A 27,577-nucleotide genomic window follows, 5' to 3' on the forward strand; every position below is an offset into this window, starting at 1 on the left:
CCCCCTTCAAATGGAGGAGCATTCAACCATGTAATTCTTTACCTATATTCTGCAGGAGCCATAGCTCAGTGGTTTCCCATCTGCTTTGCACGCAAAAGGCACTGGATTTTAATCTGCACCACCTTCAGGTTAAAGGATCTCAGGCAATAGTATCAGGAAAGGCATCTGGCCTGGAGATCTTAGAAAGCAGCTGCCAGCCGGAAGGAGACAACATAGAGCTAAAAACTGGCTTGGGAAACCTATGTGCCTCCAGATGTTGGGGGTCATCTCCTATCAGCTGGAGCCAGGAATGATGGGAGTTGTAATCCAGCAACTTTTGGAAGGGCACAGTTTCCCCACCCCATGAAATAAATGGAGCAATAGCCAGTGACTCGGTAGAAGTAACTTCACATGTTCAAAGGGGTACAGTCCACAAACAAGTTTAACCACTTTAGCTGTTCTTTGTGGCAACTAGGTCATTATGTGGCTGCTTCCTACATCTGGGTTTCCCAAACTTGTTTTTGGACTACAATTCCCATCATCCCTGACCACTGGTCCTGTGAGCTATTGATGATGGGAGCTGTAATCCAAAACCAGCCGGAGACCCAAGTTTGGGAAACCCTGTTCTACATGAACATCAGCTTACAACCTTTATGTGGAAAGGAACCAGGTATTTTGCCCCCCCCCAACCTGGTTCCTTCCTCTATTAAACTACTGGGTCAGTGTGGGAAGAAGCTGCAGGGGACACCATGCTCACTCCAAGGAGATGGAAGAGAACTGCCACTGTATCTCTATTCAGGTGGTTTCCAATTCCCCACTCCCTGACCCGCTTGCCAGGGCATGATCTGATGGTAGGCTCACACATCAGTAATGGCCATAAGTGCCAACTCCCTGGGCCCCTGGGTGCTTGAGCACCCACTAAATTCCCCAGGAAGAAGCCGGGCACCCACAAATTACAAACTACAGGGTTGCATCCGAAGAATGGTGCACACAAGGAAAACAAACCAGAGGTCTGTGCAGATTTTACACGGGTTCTCTAGTTGTTCATAAGCATTTGCTCCTGCGAAAGGTGGCACAAGAAGAAGAAATTAATCTGACACTAACGAAGCCATACTGGTGTGAACAGCTAAAGGGGAAAGGGCTGTGTAACACACCATGAGGAAACCCAACTTTGCTGCACTCCGAAACAGTAATGTGAACACACCCTGAGATCTTTTCGTTCGGCTTCTCTCCCCCAAACCTCACCCGCGGGTCCTTTTCACAAATCTTTATTTAGAGCACTTGTTGACCCACCCAGTCCACAGAGCCCTCGGACAATTCACATAGAATACAGTTAAACACATTTAAAAACCAATCTAGTAAATCTCCGGCTTATAAACCAGCATTAGCAGCATGGCAGCATTTAAACCCCTGCAGAAACACACAGTTCTAAAAGGCCAAGGACAATTAAACAGAAAGGTTTCCGTCTGGCACACAAAAAAGAATCTTAACAAAGGCGCCAGGCATTTCATAATAAGGGTGCCACCACTGAAAACACCATATCCTTTGCGAGCGGTCAGTGTTATTCCCAGAGAATTCTCAGACCCCAATTCTGATCTTCAGTCTAGCCAGAAATGAAGACCCTTAATAAGAGAATAGCTTCAGGTACAGCAGATAAGAGAAGGCTGCAAAAGTCCAGCCCTACGATCACAATACTGTCTTGAACCATGAGATGTTGTGGAAACACTTCCTCCCTTTAGGGGATGACCCACTCACTGCCCATCAACGCCCTGACAAAACCATCAAGCCTTTGGGAAAGAATAAGAAGAAGTCAGGTCTTGCCCTGAACTTCTATGTCACCTTGAAATAACATATTGAGTACGCTTATGAGAATGGAGAACCTGTCTGATGAGGTTACTGAAAGCGCGTCAGCACGTGGACATTTTGCACAGAGAAAGCCATTGAGTTAAACTGAATGGCTCTGACAACGGGGGGGCAGGACATGGGAGATGGGGTGCACCTAACTGTACCAGACAGCTATCTCCTTTCCATGGATTTGTCGCCAATTGTCTCTTCAAGGCTCCTCAAAGGGGCAGGGGGAGGAATTATTCAATTCTGCCAAAAGAAAATTCAATTGTGTTCTCTTTTCTTTCTTCTCCCGAGTGAAGAGGGACAGTGAATTCCCCTTCGAGGGGTGCAGATGTTTTCCCCGACCTTTGGAAGCTTTCGTTGAGGGCTTGTGATCGGAGATGAAATGAAATGTCCTGAAAGATCTGGTTATGAATGACTGTCAGAGCCTGACAAGCAGCATGGAGCATGCGCACAGAGGATGTATCCTATTGTCAGAGAAGGTATGTCTGCTTCTAAGATGGTGAAGTGTCCCACCTAGAATCACCTCTGTGGCTACAATCCAAGATGCACTTTTAGAGTATCTAAAGATACCAAGTTACCCAGACGGCCAAGCTTTAAAGCTCACCACTCTTCCTTCTCCTCACAACCTAGATCTCCACATTTTTATTTATGTGCCACCTCCCACTCACCCAATCGTAGGCTCATATGAGTCCAAAATAAATTACACATTTGTGGGGCAGCAGCATTGAAGCATTTGTTCAATGACTGTGGGAGCCCCCCCCCCCCCGCTAAAGTATTTTTTAACTGTTTTATTGACAGGCAGTATTTCAATATGAGTAGGAAAATGAGAGTTCCCCTAAACATTTTTTTAGAATGTGATTTTGTGATTTGTAGATTCAACATTAATCCCAGTCACATCTTCTGCTGATCTGAACAGAGCCACTAAAGGTTCGATACATATTACAAAAAGTAAGGCTGATAAGGGGCAACACTGTCTTGTTCTTCTGCTTACCTGAAAATACCGTAATTTGAGTACTGATTGCTTTATGCATAAAACATCACGTGGATCACTGCAGATAGCTTTAACATAATCCTGAAATGGTTTACCAATATCTAATTTATACTACCATATTATAGTTATTTACTTAAGTTTTGTTATACTTGTAAATAAAAAAACTTATTCTGTACAATCAAATGCTTTTTCAGCATCAGTGAAAACAAAGCTGTTTCAATTTTATTCTGACAACGTTCAATGATTAAGTTCAGGGAGGGGGAGAAGCTTTTAACACTAGAGGCATATTTAGGGGTTGGAAGTGATGCAGCTGTAGTTTCATAGCCCCATATGCAACCACCAGGAATCAGCCCTGAAGATTTATATTTATGTGTGTGTGTGTGGTCTTAGCTACAAGCTTGGTTAAACTAAAGTTCACCTAGAAACTGATGAAACCACAAACTTTGCATTTCAGAGCCCCAATCCAAAGAGCCCATGGGCACAGAGAGGGCTGCTTGCCCAGTGCCCAAGTACTCAGCCCAATTCACAGTTGCTCTCAGAAAACCTTACAAACAGCTCTGTTAAGAAGGCTGGTATTATTAATCCCCGTATTAAATGTTACAGGCGGGAGGAGGCAGTGGAAAGATGTGAGATAACAGCTCACTTAAGGCCACTCGGCAAGTTTGCATGTGAAATACGAGGCGAAGCAGGGGCTTCCTGCTTATAGCTTGTGCCTTTAGCCTCCCGACTATTACCAGCTCTTGATAAAAGCTCTGTGCAGCTCACAAAACAACGCACATGGAAACTGCATAGGGGAAGCGCATTAGGGAATGTGTGTGTGTGTGTGCGCGCGTGCATGCGTAAATTGTGTGGCTGCATGCTGCAGCTTCGGAACATTTGCAGTGTCTTGATCCCTGCACAGAATCTTGCTTCCCAGTACAGGTTACGTTAGCAGGGTTGCTTCGCGCAAGTACAGCTTTGTTCAAAGGCAAGCACTGCGTGTTTTTTTTCTTCCAAAACAAAACAAAACATCAGCTCTGTAATATGCGAACTATGAAGCACACCTCTGAGCATGCGCAAAATGCATTTTCCTCCATTCCCCCTCCCAGCTCTCGAAAAGCCACAGTCTCTCAACACATTTAGGATTAAAACAATGAGGTCTGTACATTATCATATGGGATGCAAGTACACATGAGCCCCACATGTAACAATACAGTATACAAATTTAAGCACTGCAAAAGTAATAAGGAATACTAGAGTCTCCTCTTTCTTTTCAGTTCGGTTTGTAGACTTTCAATGTTAAAGTTTCACTCCAGATCCCTTCCTTCCCTCCCAGGGCCGGACTTAGGTTTGATGAGGCCTAAGCTACTGAAGGTAATGGGGCCCTTTATATGTCCAGCTGTCCTCTGTCAACAACAAATTGTTGCTGTTTTTTGTGCTGAATATATGCTATGTGGTAATTTATGAACCTAATAGAAAGCCATTTGCACATAACAAAGTATGTATTTTATCAAAGTAATTGTTGAACTGAAATACAATTAAGAAGTATATTAATAGTGAGATACAAATAAACAGTAAGATCTAACTTAAAATGATTTTTTATTCATAACAAACTTGATAATGCAAACACATTGGCATTTGGCAATAACAAAAGTTCCTTGAGAAACACAATTTACAAAGACTCCTCATTGGGGGGGGGCAAGAGAGCGGGGCCCTAAGCCAGGCATCCCCAAACTTCGGCCCTCCAGATGTTTTGGACTACGATTCCCATCATCCCCAACCACTGGTCCTGTTAGCTAGGGATCATGGGAGTTGTAGGCCAAAACATCTGGAGGGCCGCAGTTTGGGGATGCCTGCCCTAAGCTATAACTTGTTTAGCTTATATGTAAATCTGGCACTGTTCCCTCCTATAATTTTTGAGCCTCCTAAACCAAAGCTCTCTTTTCTATCAACGTATGGTAACTGGGTGAAATTATGCAACTCCCAGATGTATGTAACGCAAATGCTACAACTAACAAAGAGCTAGTTGCAAGAAAAGAGCAGGGAAGTGGAAAATAGATACAGTAGTGTTACAAAATGGGTGGCTACAACAGAAGACGCTTTTTGTATTTCACACCCCAGATTTCTTGCACCCCTGCAGAAAATTAAAGCAAACCAAATAAGCCGTTTGCAAGAGTTTTTCATAAAGGGAATGGTGTGTGGACCTGAGAAGAGCGAAAGAGAATTTGCAGAAAGTTAGATTTAATAAGGATGATTAATAATAATAATAATGAGTGTTTTTACTACTGACGGGAAGATCAAGGGAAGTTTCCTTCCTCCAGAGAAAAATCTGCTGGAATAGGGGCCAATGTCTACACCACTCAGCACATTCGATACATATTGACACCAACACATTCTTTTAAAAAATGATTTGTACTAGAAGCAATTTGAAAACATTATTTTCCTGTTTGGGGGTGAGGGATGAATCACAAAACCTGCAAGCTATTCTAGGATAATTTTTGTTTTGGCAATATATAAAAAATCCCATATTTTCAGTCGTTTTAATGGGATTTTAGAAGCCCTTTTTAATTTTTGCGAAGTGCTGTGGGGAAATACCTTAATCTGTTAATAAAAATATGGGGTGTGTGTATGTGTGTAAAAAAAATTAATGGAATATTAAACACTATAACTTGTCCCTTGCCAAAGACTTGGGGTGGGTAACACATTTTTCTAATGCCTATAAAAAATATGCACCCCCCCAAGTTTCTTCAGTTGAATTGGTTACTTCCAAATGTGAATGAACTTGGGCACACATTTTAAATTCTGCCAATCTCAGCTACTTTGTTAACCAACTGATACATTTCAAAATCTCCTTGTTCTCATTATTGTTATTATTCAAATGTGATGTTCAATAACAAGTATTTAAACACCACCACCACCAGAGGGTCGTATCTCCAACTAAGTTCTACTTAGAGCAGACCCACTGAAATTACTGGACCCAAGTTAGTCATGTTATTTAATTTCAATGGCTCTTCTATGAGTAGAAGCAGCACTGGATACAACTCACAGTTGCCAGAATACCTGCAGAAACGCAATGGCATGTGAGCCCTAAATCTTTAGAGCCATACTAAAATCTATACAGTTAAACATGCCAATGAAGATGTATTTTGATATAAATTAACAAGGGGCTGGGGGTGGGAGGAAAGCAATCCTAGAGAGTTTTAAATGAAGTAATTAAACCACACACACAAAAACACAATGCAGCTTTTCTGGTAGTCAATGAATGGGATTATTGCTTCAATCATTTTAAATATATGCCTTTGAAATAACACGAGGAAGGGCCTTCTCTGCAGTGACTCCCCGTCTGTATAATGCTCTCCCCAGGGAACTTCGCCTGGTGCCTTCACTATACACCTTTAGGCGCCAGGCAAAAACGTTCCTTTTCAACCAGGCCTTTGCCTGACTTGATCTACATTCCTATACCCTTTTTAAAAAATGCTGGCTCTTTTGGGTTTTTTTTAAATTGGGTTGTTGGTTTTGTTTCGGTCTTATGTATTTGCTATTTTATGTGAACCACCCCGAGACCTTCGGGCATAGGGTGGTATAGAAATTAAATAAATAAAATAATAAAACAAAACAAACATTTCCAGTTTATGCATTCCTCTTTCAGGGTTGCTATCTATACAATAAATGGTGCCAAAGTGTGAGAAATTTGCCAGTTTCAGCTTGATGGGACTTTTTTTTTTTGTAAATCAAAACCTTCTAAACTTTAAAAACATCAGTCTTTTTTAAAAAAAGTTCAAGCTTTCCATTTTGAGGAATGTTTTTTCAGTGGTTTTTGCTTTTTAAAAAAAAGCATTTGTGCATTTTGCATTAGTTCCATTAACCTGATCTCAACAATCGCCCACACTCTCAAGAGGAGGCAGCACATATGTAAACAACAGGACCAGAACAAGCCACCAAAAGCAATGGTACTCATGTACCATGTAACCTCAGAATCTAGTAGCATGAGAGAATCTTACTTTTCAGGGGTTTTGTTTTCCAGAAACAGTTTACAGACCATACGGCTCCACCAAGAGCCTAGGTAGGTTTATCCTAATCTGCAAAAATACCTTGCCCCTTCTCACTGCTGGCAGAAGTTGGATAACTGTGCCAAATTAAGCAAACATGGGCAAAGTACCGTATATTTGTTGTGGATTATTTATATACATGCAGGTCTCACAATGTGCTATTAGGAAATCATATATATGCACACACAGACAAACAAACACACAAACTTCACCCCAGTATATGCATTTTTGCACACATTAACTTGGCTGGAGAACTGCCCTGCAAAATTCCAGTGAATTCCCCCTGGAAGGGGGAAAAAAGCCCTGCAAAGAAGTGAAAAATTTCAAAGGGTCAATGGCGGTGTTTCAGTGTGTTTGTGAATTGTATGGAAGAGTGCAAATTAAGCAAGCTTGCTTTTAGATACAAGCTGAACTGAACTTATCCCTACTGCTTGGTCTTTTATACCAAGCGTGTATATATTATATCTGTAATAAATGGTGAGCATGTTGCACTGTCTATTTCAAGGCGTTCCCCCCTCTTTGCAAATGAAAGCTGAGCAAGATATTTCCCCCCTCCCACCACCGCTTGGCTCCTTCCTCAAGCCCCTCCATCCCACCCGGCCGGCAGTGCAATGGAACACAGGGCTCTCTGTGTGGTTTCTATGTGGCTGGGGGAGTCTAAATCTATAGCCACTGCGGGTGGAAGGAGCGAAGAGCGAGCCTCGTAAACAGGCCGGCGGCACAACCAAATGAGAAAAAGCACAAAACCACAGCATTATCTACCATCTCGGCGTGGCTCAGTGGGCAGGAGAGCAGAGGTGTGTGGGGAGAGGAAATGGCCGGGCAGAACTAACATACCACCCCTTAAAATAAATTTGAAAAGTATACAAGAAAATGCACGGTGCTACCAGCCACAGATACTCCCACTGCTTCTTGTTTTATTTTAAAGATTGTTGGTGCTTGCTTACACACTGCATATTAACTAATGGGAGTGGGGACACGGAAGGTGCTTTTTAACCCGAAAAATTGACTAACGTGCATTTGGAAGATGAGGAGCAGCAGCACAAGAAAGCCCAGATTATGAATTTTGGCAAAGTTTAGGACTGGTGATTTGGGGTAGCCAAAATGAGCATGTAATTTTGTTATAGGAGGTGGCTCGTCAGAACTTCTTTCCAAAGCAAGACCTCAAGTCTGGGACATGTAGAGCAGAAATGAAACAATGCCTCTGAGCATGGGCAGAGGGCATTTCCTTAGGCCCTCACCCCACCCTAAGCAAGCACAGACTGCCACCGTGCCAGTGGGGTGGGGTGCTTAGAATGCTGGGCTAAGACTGGGAAGACCAGAGTTCAAATTCCGCACTCGGCCATGGGGGTCACAGGGTGGGCAGTCTCCCCTCGCAGGGTTGTTGTGCGGATAAAAATGGAAGAGGGGAGGAGACCTGTGTATAATACCTTGAAGGAACGGTGGGATGTAAAATCTAAAAAATTAAATAAACAAGCCATCTCACCTTCTGTCTTGGGCACCCTGCCATCTGGCATTATGCGGAAGGCGGCTGCGGTCGTTCAGAGTGGGTGAGCGGCTACGGGAAAGTCTCCCCACGCACTCTCAAGAGCAAACTCATATTTTTCAGATCTTCCAGGGCTGAGTTGCTGCTCTGGAAGGAGGTTCCAGTGAAGCCTCTATCGTAACAATAAGCTTGCGAGAACCTATTCTTTCCTCCGACCTCAGCAGCCAGGCTCCATAAATTCAGTCAAAGCTTCACCACCCATCCCTACCTCCCCAACAGCAACGGAGGGCAGATGAGATATTGCCCAGCAGCAGTTTATGTGGCCTTGTTGTATCTCGCTTTCCACGAGAGGGCGAGGTCAGCAAAATGTGGGACGGAGGAGGGGGAGGGAGGAGATGAAATCCAGAGGGGTAGGGATTTTAGTCTGCTGCAGCAAAAACACACAAAAATGTCCCCCGGCACCTTGAAGACTAACCCATTTATTGCACTACAGGCTTCTGTGAAGTACAGTCCACGTTTGGCCCCAGAATTTACCATCTCTTTGTAGTCTATATACATACACAAGTGTTTCCCAGCTGCTGTTTGGACTACAACTCTCATTATCCTGAGCTAGCAGGACCAGTGGTCAGGTAGGATGGGGACTGTAGTCCGAAAACAGCTGGAGACCCAAGTTTGGGAAACCCTGAGTCACTGAAGGGCAATACTTCATGCATGTCGCGAATGTTTCCACCGCAATAAATCTGCTAGTCTTTAAAGGTGCCGTAAGACTATTTTCTTCTGTCCTCCTGTGAAATAAAGGAGGCTCTTTTCAGCTTGCAATCAGGCCAATCTATGCCGGTAGGGTGTCTCCTTATGCATCGCCAAAACAGAGGACAAAAGGGGGATACGTACAGCTCTGCATAAAATTTGCACGGGCCAATCTCGCTATATGGTATTTTCGTAGGAAGAAAAAATGTTGACGCGCTGCAGTTCGGGTCACAACCTCAAGCAAGCACACATCCTTTTTAAAGCAGGGATGGAGAACCCGGGGCCCTCGAGATATTATTGTAATCCATGTCTAGCCCAACAGCGTGTGATTGAGGACCACAGACTCCCCACCTTCCGTTTATTGTCCATGCATAGCCAGCATAGGAGGACTATGATGGGTTTTAGCGGTTGCCCTTCAACAGTGGACTCTAGTGCCCTTTGGACTATGAAACCCAAACGCGCATATGAGTCATCTTTCCTTTTCTGATAGTTCTGGGGGAATGTGTGAAGGGGGGAATTTGCATGCCCTTCAGAGAAAGCCATCGCAGGCGTCAGAAGGAGACAGATTTAGCCCCATGGGTCTCAAACCACCGCAAAATTCACCTGCGAAAGTCCCGCCGAAATTGACAGGTGGCTCTTGCACGGTCCCTATTCATTTCAACGAGGCACCTGGGGGGGGGGGCTATTTCCCAGCGTATCGTGCCCCACAGTGCTCAAGGGGCAGGTGATGTAGAAGTTGTCTGGCCTTTCAGCCTCAGGAATGCACCATTTCACACTTCCGACATCATCACTATTGCTGCTGCTTTTGTTCTTTTAGCAACCGGCAGCGGTAGGGCTGCAGCGTTCGGTGGCAGAGCATCGGCCTTGCATGCTGGAGGATCCAGACCCTGCCTGAACCCTGAGGAACTGTTGCCAGCCAGTGTAGACTAAGGAGATGGTTAGCCACTTTGAGACTCCTTAGGGTAGTGATAAAGCAGGATATCAAATCCAAACTCCCCCTCTTCTTCTTCTAAGCTAAATGGGCCCATGGGTCCAACTCAGCCCAAGACAGCTTCCTCTGCTACTAGTTCGGCTGCACCTTTTAGGGTAAGCCCTCACAAGCTAGCTGACAATAAAAATATTAAAAACAAAGCAAGCAAGCGCATGATAAAAACGCAATTGGATCCCCACCCCCACCCCGAGATGCAAAAGAGAGAGGAATTGTGACTCACTTAGGCTTCCTGGAAAAGGGCAAAGCTGCTCAAAGAATCTTCTGGCATAAGATATATTGTGTTTTTTCTTTTCTTTTCTGGATATGATAATCCAAGAGTTCTGGCTTTATAATTTGTAAGACCCATCTCTTTTTAAACCTACTGCTACTCACCCCAAATCCTTGGGATGCTATAGATTAAAAGTTGAATAAACAAACTGCCACTCATTTTTTTTTACTATGCTTAGATGCCCCTGCAGAGTTCCTGCAGGATGGGAGGCCAGTTTGCCCCCACCCCCCTTACAACTCTAGTGTGTGGAAAAAGCTATGTGGGCACTTTGGCAAAAGCTGGCCCAACTAGCATGACCTGAGAGTGAATTTCAGGTATGTGGGATAAGCCTCTCCCTCCCACCATCCTTCTCCATTTGGAGCTTTCGTTTTCAAATAAGAGAGAAAGGAAAGGAAAGGAAGGGGGGGGGAGATCATGAATGAATGAGAACGTGATTAAAAACCAACAGTTCCCTCCGCCTTTCTGTGGCTAAGGTTTAGGGGAGAAGTGACTAGTTCAGGAAGTTTAAAAGACCAAAGGGGGAAAAAACCTTTTTAGAATTAAATTGTGTGCTCCGTATTGCCAAGCAATGGAAAAGCAGAGTTTACAAAAAAACGGAACTGCATTTACAAGAAAGGCAATTACAAGAATGCTGCAAGTGCTGGTGCCTCCTTCCTCTCAAGGACTGGCACTGCTGCCAATCTTACGATGCCTACATGGACTAAATAACGTGGCACTTTGGGGACATGCCATGTGCATTTGTCCACGTCAAATTAGGGGCAAATATCAGCTCATCTATGTGACCAAGACTCCGGCGCTCCAGCCTCACATACCCCTTCCTTCCTTCCTTTTTTCGTTACTTGTGTTGTTGTGGTTAATGCCAGGTTGGGGGGGGACACACCCCTGAAATAATGATTCAATTGTCATAAATTGGATGGAGGCATGGTTATATGGCTGGATGGAGATGAAATACAAGTTTTGGAAGGAACGCAACTAAGTACTAAGCAGCTGCCCCGACTTGCACATTTGGAAATGAAAGGAAAAACCACAACTGCGCCCCGGAGGCAATTTGTAATAGGATGAACCGAAGAAAAGTTAACCACAGCAGCTGCCTGCTTGAGGAGCTGCAGCGCCTGAACCAGAGGCAGGCAGGTGGAGGAGACAGCAAAGTTAGCATGAAAATGGGCATTTGGAACACACGAGTTATAAATAGGAAGCCAGAATAAAGCACACAGAGGTCAAAAGAGCATGTTCAGCTTGTTGATATTGGGACCTCCCTGGCGGCCTCTCTCCAGTACTGAAGGCGTCACCAACTCCAGGGAGATTGATAGCAGACGTTGCCCAGGCCTGGCCCTACCATTTGGTAAAGTGGGTCGACCTCCTCAGGCGGCAGGTGCTCAGGGGCAGCACTGGAATTCCCTGGCTGTTCCCCGTGGCATGGAAAACAGATTCTGGGGCCATGTTCTGTTGATCCACTGTCTCAAAAGCAACCCTCTTCCAAGTGGACCTGCTAGTGTTGGATGATCAAACGCAGCTCTAGATAGACCACGGGGTTCCCATTTTTTTTATACGTATAATACAACGGATGGATCTAGTTCTTACAGGAATACAGAATTCAGCAAGTGACCTCATTTCCCCTAAGTTGTGCGCATGCATATATATATTTATATGCATATATATGTGTGTGTGTGTATGACCCCGCAGCTGTCTTCTTTGTGCAAATCTCCATTAAGCCAATGGATCTCCAAACAGATTGCTCTTTCCTTTATTGTGAAAACAGAAACAAAGGGGAACAGAACCCTCTAGCTCCTCTCTGCCATCTGCACTCCAACACTTCCACATTAGCCCCTCCACACGGTGTCATTCTCTATCTGTCCACAGCTCAGCTTTGCCTATTTGACTTCCGCCCTGCCCCCTGCCCCCCCACCCCCCGCTACACACAATGTGGCACATTTGATCTGGTTTTATGAAAAGCCATTGTCTCCTCTCCGTTTGCACGGCACACACAGTTGTCAAGGATCCTCTCGCACCTTGCGAGCGATCTGGACAAGGCCGAACCTGATGTGCCCGGCAATCAATAAAAGCAAAGAAATAAAATGAAAACCCAGACACAAAACATGAAATGCAACTTGGCTCAAGCCAAGGCTGACAGGAGGATCCTTTGGGGTTTGTTTTTTTTCAGGTTCAAAGGAGGGGGGAAAGGAGGAAGAGACAATACCTATGACAATGTCAAAGTCTCCCAGTCTAAGTTAGGGAATCGGTTGCTGAGCTGAACTTAAAACTGGGCAAACTGAAAGCTGTCTTAAGACTGCTAAAAGTGACCCTGTGGTTCTCTCAATGACCCATGGGATCAGAAGCTCTGAATTCTCCTGTCATGTGCCATGTGGCAGTTCCCAGCGAAAGGCCAGTGTGGTGTACTGGTTAAGAGAGGTAGACTCGTAATCTGGGGAACCGGGTTCGTGTCTCTGCTCCTCCACATGCAGCTGCTGGGTGACCTTGGGCTAGTCACACTTCTCTGAAGTCTCTCAGCCCCACACACCTCACACAGAGTGTTTGTTGTGGGGGAGGAAGGGAAAGGAGAATGTTAGCTGCTTTGAGACTCCTTAGGGTAGTGATAAAGCGGGATATCACATCCAAACTCTTCTTCTTCTACTTATGATGCTCCCAATGTAGAAAGCCTTCCCCTGGGAGGCTCATCCGCCACTGATGTCATTTCAGCACCAAGGAAAGACCTGTTATTTTATCAGGCCTTTCCATCTAAACTGCTTTTATCTTTATGGGGTTTTTTTTGGGGGGGGGTTGTATTTATGTCTTGGAAGACAACACTTTATGTTTGGTCAATGTTTACATTTTTCAATAAAGCTTGCCCCCCAAAAGTTTTCAGATCCATGTTCTTACACTGCTCTTTTAAGATCCTGCTGCTTTGATTCTGTAGCGTGTGCAGTTTTTTATGCTTTTTATTGAAATTTTAATTTAATTTTGTAAACTGCCCTGGGGATTTCTCCACCAGTCAGTGAAGGAGCAGCTGCTCATTCAAGCGCTTACTTCCCTCTTCCCTCCTCATTCTTTTTCCTTTTGTATCTTGCACAGGAGGCAACTCCTAGGGGCCGAGGGGTCTTTGGGGCCCCCAATAAAATATTTGAGGGGGCATGACCCCACCAAAGTTGATGAGCATTGCCATTCGAATAGTGTGTGTGCAGCACATCATGCGATCGATTATGTGGGGTGGGACATACCTAGCCCCCCCCCAATATTTTATTCAAGTTGGCACCTCTGGTATCTTGTATCCAGATTGTGAACTTGCAGGAAAGGGACCAGCTCATCTTTTGCGTTCATGTATGATGCATGGAAATTTTGAGGTGCTTTGTAAGTGTTAAGCGACAACTAAAATAAATTCCTATGACAAAAATTAATTGCAACTGATCTGCTGTGCGGTTTCAGGTGCTTGCCAGGGGCACAAATAAAGGAACAGGGGGGAAATACTGAAGACCTCGAACAAATGTTCTGTTCAGCTTCTTCTATATTTGGATGCAACTATAGTAAACGCACAGGGGAAAGGGGAAGTGGGCAGGCATTGTTTGGTCTGTGCACTTGCCATGTCTCTGAGATATTTGTCAGTCAAAGCACCTCTTCCCTGAAAAGTAGCATCTTTCACAATTCACTGTGAAATGGGGCATATACAAATTTATCAGTTTGCACTTGCTGCCTGCTGAGCTCTCCCAGTTTTCCTTCACAAGCTAAACCAAGAGTTTGGAAAGAACTGAGATTTCATTCAGGTGCCTTACAAAAAACAGCATCTGTAATGGAAGAAACGACATCCTGCAAAACCAGAACAGCAGTTTGCAGTGAGGCAAAGTTGAAGACTTCTTCAGCTGTTTTAGACTGCCTCAGTTTTAATTAGAAGGCCCCATCAGTTTTGAAGAAGGTTGTGGTAGTTGCCTCAAAATTATTCTAGCAAAGCACCAAAACGTCTGAGAATTTGCTGCCTATTCTGGAGTGGTTAAAACGAATTAAGAGATACTGCAGAGTGGAGAGAAACTGCAGAATGAAGCTTGTAAAAAGAAGCTGCCGAATGACCCAAACTTTTTTCATCTTGTAAATACTGTAAAGATTTCCCATCAGTTATATTAATGCTTTAGTCACTGGTGAAGTTCAACAAATAATTGGGGGTGGGGAGGGAGAAAAGAGATCAATGCAAAGTAGATGAGGTTATACCAGACACCAATGGTCTTATATACCATCAAGGCTGTTAAACATGCATGCCATGTGCTGGAAGTCCCCCGTTCAAATATTTTTTTCAGCAGCGCACACTGGCTGACAAATTGTTCTCTTGGCTTCGTTTTGCTCCTTTTCCCTGGCACCCTCCCCCACAAACAGAATACTACTAATTAAGAACATAAGAATAGCTGCTGCAGGATCAGGCCAAAAGCCCATCTAGTCCAGCATCCTATTCCTACAGTGGCCAACCAGGTGCCTATGGGAAGCCCGCAAGCCAGGACCTCAGCACAACGGCACTCTCCTCACTTGCAATCCCCGGCGACTGTGACCACGCCTCTGAATGTGGAGGCAGAGCATGGCCATTGTGACGAGTAGCCATTGACACAGCCTTATTCCCCAGGAATTTGCCTAATCCTCTTTTAAAGTTGATGGGCATCACTACCTCTTGTGGGAGTGGATTCCATAGATACAAAGGCAGCTGTGCAAATTCTGCCTCACCTCAGACGACTGTACCGAGCTCAGAGCGCAAGTGAAGCACTTTCAGCATTTACCCAAAACTACTAGCTAATTATATGCACTCTTCTTACATTTATTAGATGTGGAATTTGACGCAGGCAAGGTAGGAGGGCCAGTATGAACAGAGGGCACCAGTATCTCTCCAACACCATCCCTTTCCCTTGCCCTGTCTTCTTCCTCCTTGCCCCTTGGGTCCTTTTTCACTATGTTCCTATGGCCTCCCCAGTGCCGGATTTACATATAAGCTAAACAAGCTATAGCTTTGGGCAGGCATCCCCAAACTGCGGCCCTCCAGATGTTTTGGCCTACAACTCCCATGGTCCCTAGCTAACAGGACCAGTGGTCAGGGATGATGGGAATTGTAGTCCAAAACATCAGGAGGGCTGAAGTTTGGGGGTGCCTGGCTTAGGGCCACACTCTCTTGGGGGGCCCCCAAAAAAAATTAAAGGAAAAAAGAAACTGGAAGTACATTTCCAAAATCTATATATATATATATAAATGTAGAGGGTGCATGTTTGTTCCAACGAACCTTTCTCCACAACCGCTTACCCAATCGTCCTCAAATTTGCCCACAACATCAGGAGCGCATGTGAGAGTGTCTCTATCCACTTACATTGTCCATACACAAACCTAGGACAGGTAGAAACCTGGATTTGCATACAAAAAAATTGCCCCCTCCAGTGGACATCCAACAAACAACATCCAACATACTGCCAAAATCCTTAGGGCCTACAGGGGAGTCAGAAGGGAGACTCTGAGGGCCCATTTAGGGCCTACAGGGGAGTCAGAAGGGAGACTCTGAGGGCCCATTTCACAGACTAAGCCACGGCAATGCGTGGCAGGGCCAGCTAGTATAAAATAAAAAACATACAGCAACAGTGGCAAATGGCTTTAGATACCTATTAGGTCCATAAATTACCATATTGCATATATTCAACAAAAAAACAGCCACAATGTTGACAAAGGACAGCTGGACATATAAAAGGTCCCATTACCTTCAGTAGGTTAGGGCCTCATCAAACCTAAATCTGGCCCTGGGCCTTCCTATCATATCTCTCTCTCTCTCTCTCTCTCTCTCTCTCTCTCTCTCTCTCTCTCTCTCTCACACACACACACACACACACGGTCCCCCTGAGTCCTTGCCCTCTCACATCGTTATAATAATGCCGCCCTCATTACTACTCTGCAGCAAACAAAGCTGCCACTCTTAGTTTTCTTGCCACATCTCTTTACACTCTCTTCTTTTTCTGGGGAGAGGGAGAGAGCAATGCATTGACAAACTGGACCCCCAACCTCCTCTCTCAAGGCACATCTTGTTAGCAATTTGTGGGGGTGGGGTGGGTGGTGAGGTAACAGCGACCGGGATATGCTCTTGAGCTGCTATGCTGAGGGGGGACAGAGTCACAAATTTGAAGCGGCAAGCTCAAAAACAGCATTACCAGCCCATGCACCAAGGGAACCTTAGGAGGGAGCTGAACCGCAACCTGCTGCTGCTAGACCCAGTAAAGGGAAATGACCGGAAGAGGGGAGAATTTATTTTTTAAAAAATGATTCTTAGCTACCAGGCAATAGTCTTGGCTGGATTTCAGCTGAGTCAGGATGATGACTAAGCAGTTCTTGTTTTACAGAGGAGGTGATCAGTGGAAGCAATACACTTACTGTTCATTCAGAACCATCCATCCCCTTTCTTCTTCTGCGCCTCCTTGCAGAGTTCAAACAGATCTATGGCTCGGAGGCCTCTTTTCTCACTCAGCACAAATAAAGAGCGGAGGTATGTGTCACATCGGCTCCCTTTGACACATTTTTAATTCACACTTCACACCCCCTTTCTGCAACCCCTCTCCCCCCCCTCCTTCCTCAAACCTCAATTAATTAAAAAGAACATGCAAATCGAAATGCCAGTTTTTTTTTCTTTCAAGAAAGCAAAAGCCAAAACCCTCACATCTTCCCAAACCTCTTCTACCACCAAACGTTTGCCATGGGAGCTGCTAAAATGCATACTTAATTTTAGAAACACAGGCTCTTCTGCCCTCTATATGGGTTTCCATTTTGCTTGGTTCTCTGGCCACACAAAAGGCAGCATCTAATGCCAGGGTGTGCGTGGGGCATTATTTCCAACAATATTGCAACTTGTCCAGATTTGCAGAGGGGTTGCCCTGTGTTAGTCCGTGCACACATTACCGCCTGTTCTGTCTCCAGCACACTCTCACCATTGATGCCCAGTGCCCTATTCAACCCAGAGAGAGGGATAATAATAATAATAGTAGTAGTAGTAATAACAGTAATAATTTATTTATACCCCGCCCATCTGGCTGGGTTTCCCCTGCCACTCTAGGCGGCTCCCAACAGAATATTAAAAACACGATAAAACATCAAACATTGAAAACTTCCCTAAACAGGGCTGCCTTCAGATGTTGTTTATTCCTTTGACATCTGATGGGAGGCCAATCCACAGGGCGGGTGCCACTGCCAAGAAGGCCCTCTGCCTGGTTCCCTGTAACCTCACAAGGCCCTCGGAGCTGGACCCTCAGAGGGAAGGCCCTCAATACAGCAGGAATGGTTTCCCATCTTTTGCATCAAGCATAGTAAGACACATCACCATATAAAGAGAGCCTCCCCCTGTCAGACCATTAAATCCAGAGACTATGGCCTGGGGTGCGGTCATTTTACATCCTCATTCCCTCCCTGCCCACAATAACCAGCCTTCATCTGTGCCATACACAAAAATCTTATTATGTATGAATTTATTCTCAGCCACCTTGGAGGCCTACTGTCAGAGCAGAAAGTTAGGGGGGGGAATTCTAAATATATACATACTAGGGGTTGTGCCACTGCTTGCCAACACCCTCCTTCTCCCTTTATACGTTGCCAAAACAACAACAACCCTCAGACCTCGCTAGACCTCCCATGGCCCACCTGGGCCACTCGCCTGCCCACACCTCCATCCTTTGGATCTCTCCCCCTCCCTTGGATGGGCCCAGCAGCTTGTCAAACTATAGTTCACAGTGCCGCCTGCCTGTAGCCAAGTGCACTGCAGCATGATGACATCCTTATGATTTTATATACCGTCTTGTCGTTGGCATCCATCTGGCTTGAGAGACAATGGAGGGCACCCCTGGGGCTGAAGTCACAGCACTGTGTTAGCAGCACCAAAGCGACTGTCCCTGGGCACAAGTGTGTATGGAAATCCTGGGCTGTCCAGACAATAAGACTCCCCTCTCGGCCTCACTGCTCCGAAGGAAAGCAGAGCAATACATTTGGCACCTGCTTGGCTGCAGGAGTTGCTGGAAGGAGGCGTACAAGGCGCCATCCAGCCGTCTTAGGGACTCCATTCTGGATTTCTGTAGGCTTTACTTAGCCTTTTTTTTTGCTCCCAAAGATATCCCACAAGGCAGTGGGAGGTTTAGGATCAGAGTTTTCCTTCTCCTAGATGGGCTACCTTCCCAGTTTGATGAGCCCCATCTGCCCCTCACTTCCTTCTACAGCAGGCAGCCCCAAACCTCGGCCCTCCAGATGTTTTGGACTACAATTCCCATCATCCCTGACCACTGGTCCTGTTAGCTAGGGATCATGCAAGTTGTAGGCCAAAACATCTGGAGGGCCGCAGTTTGGGGATGCCTGCTCTACAGCAAGTGCAGAAACCACCTTCCAGACCATTCCAGACCACTATTGATCTCATCCGCTCAATAGGCCGGAGCCTGTCTTCGCATGCAAGGGAAGCCCCACCTCACCAAGAGCTTGAGACCCATTGGCTACCCTCACCTGGTTTAGCCAGTCAGCCAAAGCCGTTCCCTGGGCTGACAGCTTCTAGGAGCCACAAGGGAGAGCTGAGTGCAGGGTGAGGACCAATATACAATATTTCTAATATACAATATTAGAAACACATATATTTAAGCACACAGCTGGCTCCTTATTGAATAGCCCTTGTGGCGAGGTGCAAGTAGGGCGGTCACTCATCCCTACTATCCCTGAAACAAAATATACCGCCAAAAAGGCGAGACAGTTTCGTGTAAGAATTGCATGTGCTAATTTAGACGCATAGAAGTGCATTTGGCAATCATTACTGCCATTTCCATTGAAATTCAATACATCTCTCCATAGTGGGAAGGACTATGACCAGCTTTATGGCTGCTCAGTTTGCTAACTGTTGATGAGCAAGTTCAAGGCAGCTTAGCTGGGTCAGGTATTGGCTCCCAAAGTCTCGGTGACCTGACTTTCCATTGGGAAAGCGTCACAGAACAACTCACGCAGCAAAACAAGTTCACCGAGAATGCACTATTATTGTGACCAGAGTGCATTGCTGCAGCGTACAGCTGCAACAGAATAGCCGTCTGGAGGGGGCCCAAGGAATTCAACCCCACCAAACTTAAAACACCCGTTGATATGAATTGACACTTACTGGTCATCTCCAACTTTCTTCACCCATGCCATGTCCCTCTCCGACTGACTCGTTGCAAGGTCCTAGGAAACATTAAGACAAGCCCAGTTATAAACAGGGTGGGAAAGTAGAAAGAAGCAAGCATAACCTCACACTTCCATAATAATAATCCAAACAGAGGCGCCCCTAGACTGGTAGACGCCTTCCGCAACTGGAATATATTAGGCAAAGTGTATTTATTTGTTAAAAGTCATCTTAATCTTGCCTGTTCATTATAAGGCCACAAAAAGCGTCTCACAATAATAATAATGCAAAGACCAAACTGGCTTAGATGGCGATAAAAAAATTGCAATATATGAAGTGTATAAAAGCAAGCCGAGCCAGACTGTGGGTTTTCAGCCTACATGAGCCAGGATGCACTGAAAAGGTTTACTGACAGTTAAATCATGCAGTAGCCCAGCGTTTCACAAACTTGGGTCTCCAGCTGTTTTTGGACTACAACTCCCATCATCCTTAGCTTGGTGGCCAGGGCTGATGGGAATTGCAGTCCGAAAATGGCTGGAGACCCCAGTTTGGGAAACCATAGGTTACTGCATAATTCAACTGTCAGTAATCTTCTTCAGATTTTTTTAAATCTAAATTTGTCCTTGGCCAGGGTGAAGTTATGGGCTTTCTGAATCCATACTTATTCTGACTCCCCTCATATTACATACAGTGTTGGTTTCATCTCCCTTTCTCAACAATCTGCCTTGTTCTTGTCACAGAACACCAGAGAAAGCTGGCTTGTGGCTCTCCAGATGTACCGGTAGTGGAACTCCAACTCCCATCAGCCCCAACCAGCACAGTTAAGGGTCAGGGATGCTGGGAGTTGTAGTCCAGCAACACCTCCAATATATCATCTCCCACCATACATCCACTTGCAGGTATCTCAGAATAGACATACTATGCATCAGAAAATAGCAACGCCTACCAAACGGAAGCAGCTGTACTTTTACCAGTCCACTTGTCTCGATTGAGCACTGTGCAGTCAATCCAGAAACCATATATTATTTTAGCAACAGCAATAAGTTTTATTAAATTTAACGACATCCTGCTTTCATGTTGGCACACGTATCTGTGTGAGTAGCAATATAAAACTGTCACTGATCTGTATTTCTGGACTCTGTAAAATGAAAGTCTATCTCTATTCCTATATAGCTCACTGTTGTTTTGTAGTCAGGGCAACTGTTTTCATTCTTGAAACCCAAACCCTGCATTCTCAGCAATATATACAAAACATACACCATATACTATGTTGCTGTGAACTGATCTTTATCACAAGCTAGCTGCATATTAACTGAAAGGTGTAAAGGTAAGCTTCCGATGTCACAGGTCTCGGAGCCCGTGACAAAACCACACCTGTGCTATGGACCTACACCGATTCATCTGGTCTCGACGTTCCCACAGTACGCTGGATTCTGTGGTCCTATGAGGGCTTGAAAATGCCCCACAGAGATTTCACCCCTCACAAAGCCACCATCTCCCGAGATTTTCCAGGAGCCCCAAACATCCAAGCTCAATCCAAAAGATGTTTGGAAGCTGTGTACACATCACACATTTAAAGCACATTTCTCCCTAAAGAACCACAGGAACTGTAGTTGATCCCTCAGGGAGACCATTGCCAACATCCTTAACACACTTCAGTTCCCATGAGTCATTGAGGGGAGGGAAACGGGCTTTAAACATATCGTCTGTACACAAGCCTAGGCCTGTAGTATACATGCTCCTGAAGACTGTCCGTTTCTTAAAAGCTAGGTGTGCTATCAACCTCACCCTCAGGAATTGCAAGGTATGATTGGAAAGTTCGGTGAATGGTCACAAAAATCGGACAGCGAGAAATATTTGAACATACATGCCTTACAGGCCTTCAAAATAGGCCACCTCTGATACAATGACAATGTTTGCAGAACCGTTGGAAACTTCTGGAGAAGTCCTCTTTTCATACTGCTTTCAGTTCCCTCATCACTGCAGCTTGGACGTGTGAAATGTTGGGAAATCTGTGCATTTTTGGTGCAGATTTCAGTTTTGGTGCAGATTTCAGTTTTGGAAAAAGAACGAAATCCGATGGAGCCAGATCGGGAGAATATGGAGGGCGGGACAACTCAGTAATCTCAGTAACGATTTCACGCGGAATATGCAATTCTTCCACCATCATTCGGACAAATGTGATCCCGCATCAATAACTCACGAACTCTGTTGAAATTTGCTGCCGTTCTGCTTGTTGGTGGTCTGCCAGACCGAGGGTCACCTTCAATGGTTGCCGCCCTTCACAGAAACGCTTAAACCACTCACACACTGCCTTTCGAGTTACAGCTTCATCTCTGTACACAACTGTGAGCATTTCATGGGTTTCCGATGCCGATTGCATGTTTGAATATTTCTCGCTGTCCGATTTCCGGGACTATTTGCCGAACTTTACGGTCACACCTTGTATATTTCAAAATATGTTTTCGTTCCACAGCCTCCCATGTCAGTAAACAGCTCCGGAGTTACGGAGGCCATTCTAGAATTTGCACCCTTTATGTCCCCACCGCGTCGCGTTCTCCCAACCGGCTTTAAATTTACCTGAGCCCGCGTCTCTTGCAGCTGCTTCACCTCCGCCTGCAGCCTCTCGCACTCGGCCTTCAGCTGCTCTTCCCGGTGCTGCGAATTCTGGACTTCCTGCCTCGTCTCCTCCAGCTCCACTTCCAGCCTCTGCACCTCCAGCCCCTCCACCTGTTCGAGGCCCCTGGGGCTCTGCCAGTTCATCGAGCAATCCAGCACTAGGACACGCGAGAGGCAGGCAAGGGTTGGGTGGGTGACACAGGAGGAAGTAAGTTAACGGGGACAGTGCAGCAGAGGGGTGGTCAGACTTTTGGGGTGAAGCTACTGGCATTTGGAAAGCTCTTAACGTAAGTAAATAGTTGCAACCCTGTTATAGTGTGTGTACCCTTGCTGCTCTCTCATACCTGCCTCTTCAGGAGCCCTGCCCTGTGGAACGCCCTTCCATCAGATGTCAAGGAAATAAACAACTATTTGACTTTTAGAAGACATCTGAAGGCAGCCCTGTTTAGGAAAGCTTTTAATGTTTGATTTTTGTCGCTTTTTTATTCTTATTATTAATATTCTGTTGGGAGCCGCCCAGAGTGGCTGGGGAAACCCAGCCAGATGGGCAGGGTATAAATAAAAAAATACTAGTATTACAATTATTAAATCTGCGTTTTAACTTTAGGGGGTGCAGTGAGGTTTGTCTTTGTTATATTTATGTAGCTTTTGGCTGGTTCATGTTTTATTTTGTATTTTGTATTTAATTTGGTCGTCCCCCCCACCCCCCCGTTTTTGACTGTGTTTTAGGATGCTCAGAGACATTATGGGGCAGCATACAAATGGTGCAAAGGAATAAACAAACCTTAATTAAAGCTGCAGCATCTCTAATTAATCTTAGTAACAAGAAATACAGGTAAAATCATCGTGTTATCCTTGCCCAATATTGTTACGATGAGGAAAAATGAGCTCGTTTCCAGTTATGGATGCCTGGCCTGTTCATTCTTTTAAAGACATTGCTCTAAATGTGTATTCTGGGATTGGGGTGGTCTTGCACAGACTTTTTAAATAAATAAATAAATAAATAAATAAATAAATAAATAAATAAATAAAGCTGTGCCATGCTGAGAAAAATGAGTCAGGCTTTGACCATCCCTTGGAAAAAATGAATTTTGTGTTTAAACTGTTCTGCAATGGCTATAAATCTCTTTTTCCCCTTAATGCCAAGAAGTCTAAGCTTAGGTGAGTGATATTTCCACATGGCTGTGAAGTGGTCAAACGTAGCTGCCACAAGCAGCCATTTTGTTGACAATTCCTCACAGCTGGAGTTGCAAGAAGACTTGAGCAACTTTTTTTTTTAATCTGACACGTGTTAAAATGTTCTGTGGCATCATATTCTTGGAAAACATCTCTCATAAAAAAACAGGCACTTGGCCATGAAGCTCACTAAGTGATGCTGGTAGCTAGTCCCTGCTTCTCAGCCTAACCTACCTCACAGGGATTAACTGAGGAGGCAAAGAACCATGTATGTGACCTTGAACTCCTTGGAGAAAAAGGTGGAATATAAATGCAATAAATAATACATAATAATAATAGATACATAATAATATTCAGGGAATTGGGATGGGTTATATCAACTTAAATGTTGATGTGCTGATGGTTGTTGTATGGTATGTTGTATGTTGTATGTTGATGGTAGGTGTTTCTTCCTCCTACATTTCCTCCTCCTCCCTCCATTTTTCTTTTCTTTTGCTAAATTTGTTATTAATTTTTCACACACACCCAAAAAATAACTACATTGCAACCTTGGCCCACCATTGGGAAATTCATTTTAAAGCTCTGCTTAAGAAAAAAAGAATAAAGTTTATCTTGAGAATACTTGGGGTCTAAAGTTTACTCTGCAACCTTTTGAAAATGGACCCTACTGCATGTAGGGGAAAAGGGAAAAACAAGAATCACAGTGCCATCTACTGGGTGGAAACAAAGCCTGTGCCTCAAAACAAATAAACCCCTCATTTACACACACAAACACGCACAGAGAGAGAGAGAGAGAGAATCAACAAACTAGATTATGCCGGACTGATTAATTAAGTTCTTGCCTCTGGGCGTAAATGCATTGACTGTTTTTCCAGGCCCCTGGAAATGTACCGCAGGAGACTCTGGGACTAGCTAGTGCAGTCTGCAATTCATCCAGCCACTTATCCCTGATTAGAAATAGTTAATCAGTGGGAATCTAGTTTTATTGCGTGTGTTTACGCCAGGGGTAGGCAACCCAAGGCCCGTGGGCCGGATGCGGCCCAATCGCCTTCTCAATCTGGCCCGCAGACGGTCCGGGAATCAGCGTGTTTTTACTTGAGTAGAATGTGTCCTTTTATTTAAAATGCATCTCTGGGTTATTTGTGGGGCCTGCCTGGTGTTTTTACATGAGTAGAATGTGTGCTTTTATTTAAAATGCATCTCTGGGTTATTTGTGGGGCCTGCCTGGTGTTTTTACATGAGTAGAATGTGTGCTTTTACTGTATTTAAAATGTATCCCTGGGTTATTTGTGGGGCATAGGAATTCATTCATTCCTGCCCCCCCCAAAAAAAAATAGTCCGGCCCACCACATGGTCTGTGGGATGGTGGACCGGCCCACGGCTGGAAAAGGTTGCTGACCCCTGGTTTACGCCTACAAACAGACAATCCTAGCTCTTTGATCCAGGAAGGGAACTGTGTGCAAAACAGATTCCCCATCCACGTTCATGGTAATCTACCTTTCTTGAATATTGATTAATACTGACACTTAGCATTGTTATAAGAATTTTAAGGTATTAGATATATAATAAATGTTCATAAATGTACAAGGCAAACACGTACATAAATATATAAACCAGGCACCCCCAAACTTCGGCCCTCCAGATGTTTTGGACTACAATTCCCATCTTCCCCGACCACAGGTCCTGTTAGCTAGGGATCATGGGAGTTGTAGGCCAAAACATCTGGAGGGCCGCAGTTTGGGGATGCCTGATATAAACCAATGACTGAAAACAGTACAGGAAGACAGTCCTGAAACCATTTTGACTCCCAAACTAACCAAATGTTTCTCTGCAAGGAGTGAGGAGGTGAGGGAACCTTCCTATTGTCTCAGGAATTAAGTAATTACCATCTCAAAGAAATGGCCAGACTACCAGGAAAGGCAATTAGATAAGGCATTATCAGATAACCTGGCAGACAGGAAAAACAAATTTCTGTTGTAGACCGCCTTTTCTGTGACATAGGCCTTCTGTGATGTAGGTATGATGTATGGAGGGGTGGTCTTGAGCTCCAGGGCAGGGAATTTCAAAATGTCTATATAAGGGCAGGCACACCTTTGTTCTGGGTCCTCCTCCTTTCTCCTGCCTGTAAGGGGGCACCCTGTTGCAACAGTTCAATAAAGATCAGGCTTACTAGCTGCTTTGTTTCTCAATATTCTCTGGTTGGCCTCTGTTATTTTCTCCTACCGATGGAGAACCTACAAAGGACTCTATAAGGGCAGATTTTGTTTACAACAGCATTTATAAAGCACATTTTAAGTGTTCAAAACACTTGACATATCTTGTTTTGAAAGCAAAATCCTGTGTATGACTACTCAAAAGCAAATTCAATGGGATTTACTTCCAGGGAGGCATGTACATGACTATGCTTTACAGTATGAATCCTTGTATTCTTATTAAGACTCTTAGCTAAGCCAAGGAATATAATCAATTAAACCTGCGTCAATTTGCATAGGAGTGAAAACAGTCACCATGAGACAAAAAAGGGCACTTATGCCATTTTTAGATGATGCGATGTGTAAGGAGCCAACGTACCGATCATTTATTGGGACAATTTTATATCCTGCCCTACTTACAAAAGGAACCCAAGGCCATAGCTGCCAAGTATCCCGTTTTCCCCGGGAAACCCCCATATTTTCTTACCGTTTCCTGCAGGTGTCCCGAATGGCAAAATACCCCGTATTCCCCCAGATTACGGAGCTCCTGCCGGCGGCCATGTTCTTCTGGTTCCGCGCCGGCACCGGAAGTCGCTTCTACGCACTTCCGGACATGCGTAGAAGCGACTTCCAATGCCACTGTGCCTATTTCAAAAATGTCCACAGTGCCAGAAGTCGCTTCTACACACTTCCGGGCATGCGTAGAAGCGACTTCCGATGCCACTGTGCCCATTTCCCAAATGTCCGCAGTGCCAGAAGTCACTTCTACGCATGCCCGGAATTGCGTAGAAGCGACTTCCAGTGCCACGGCGCTGCTGATCCCGGATTTTTCAATCCAGAACTTGGCACCTATGCCCAAGGCAGCTAACAAACCAAAAAATAAAAAGGTCACCACACTGACATAATAATAATTCACAATACCTGGGGGCAGCAGTCAAAAAACTAAAATACTTTAAAAATAAATTCAGCCAAAGGCCTTTTTAAACAACCAGGATTTTACTAGCCTCCTAAAAACATCAAAGCAACAGGGCCTAGCAAACCTCAATTAGCAAGAGCATTTTGGAGGTAGATTTGGGCCTCTGTAGTTAAGGGCACCCTGTGATCAGCTGACTTCAGACCCCCCAACTGCTGCCGGCCTCCTTTTGTATAAGGCCTGATAGTCATAGATGAGCAAAATCATAGCAAGAACATTTCCATCCACACCAAGGGGAGAAAAGGAACCCCTATTTTAAGATTATGCTTCCTATCTGAATGTTTGACAAATTGTTCACTGGCTGCCTGATTACTTGGGGGCACCTGTTTATTCAATTTAAGCAATGCTGAACTGATGAATCAAATTGACTGGTCAATTAAACCAGGGGTAGCCCAACACCACAATGTCCCTGGGACTACAACTCCCATCATCCTTGACCACTGATTATGGTGGCTGACGCCAATAGGAGTTGTACTTCTGGAGGACACTCAGGCCTTAGCAACTCTGAGACAAGCTGCAGTTGAGTGGTTCAGTTCTGACAAACGAAATTTAAAAGCCTACCCTGGAAATAAAACACTGTGACCTTAACTATGGCTGTTTATTACCCATTTTGTATATGAGCAGCTAAAAAAAAAAGCAAGCTGGTTAATTCAGGGCTGAGGTGAAATCTGAGTCCGAGACATCCCGTCCAGGATCTTAGTAAGTATACACACCATATCATCAGCCTTCCTTCAGAGTTGAAGTTGCAACCCTCCCTCCCAATTCGGGCAATATAGGACACAAATGTCCTGTCAAATTTCAGAACTGGGAAGAGTACAGAGGTGACTACAAGGGATGGGGAATTGCCAGACTAGAGTTATAATTTTAAAAAAATCACCATGGCTGCCATGAAGCGACAGATACTGGACTTCTTGATTTTGCAGCTGAGAGTTGAGATTCTGGAACGAGCTGCCATCTCTCTGCCTCAACTGCTGCTCTAAGCTTCGGATACGATTCAGATGTGTCTCAACCAGAGCTCTCTGTAGAGGAACAAGGCCGGAACGGAGAAAGAGAAAAAGAAGAAGACAAAGACGACAAAGAAGAAGGCGGCGTCTTTAACTTTGGTGCGCAGAAGTCTTGACAATGAGCTGCCACTAAGCAAACTGATGAAAACGATTAGAC

The 27,577-nt window shown here is 44.8% G+C and overlaps 1 protein-coding gene across 1 annotated transcript in view; it reads right to left on the bottom strand.

Moving 5' to 3' along the window:
- Nucleotides 1–27,577, bottom strand: part of TBKBP1 (TBK1 binding protein 1) — a 61,997-nt gene that overhangs the window by 12,066 nt on the left and 22,354 nt on the right. Inside the window, exons 5-7 of the mRNA XM_035136308.2 lie at nt 27,294–27,435; nt 22,037–22,233; nt 19,454–19,515 (exon numbers count right to left, since the gene is read on the bottom strand). Coding sequence (XP_034992199.1) covers nt 19,454–19,515; nt 22,037–22,233; nt 27,294–27,435 — 401 coding nt within the window. The remainder of the gene's footprint in view (nt 1–19,453; nt 19,516–22,036; nt 22,234–27,293; nt 27,436–27,577) is intronic.

This window comes from Zootoca vivipara, chromosome 13 (genome assembly GCF_963506605.1).
Source record: "Zootoca vivipara chromosome 13, rZooViv1.1, whole genome shotgun sequence".
Taxonomy (NCBI): Eukaryota; Metazoa; Chordata; class Lepidosauria; order Squamata; family Lacertidae; genus Zootoca; species Zootoca vivipara.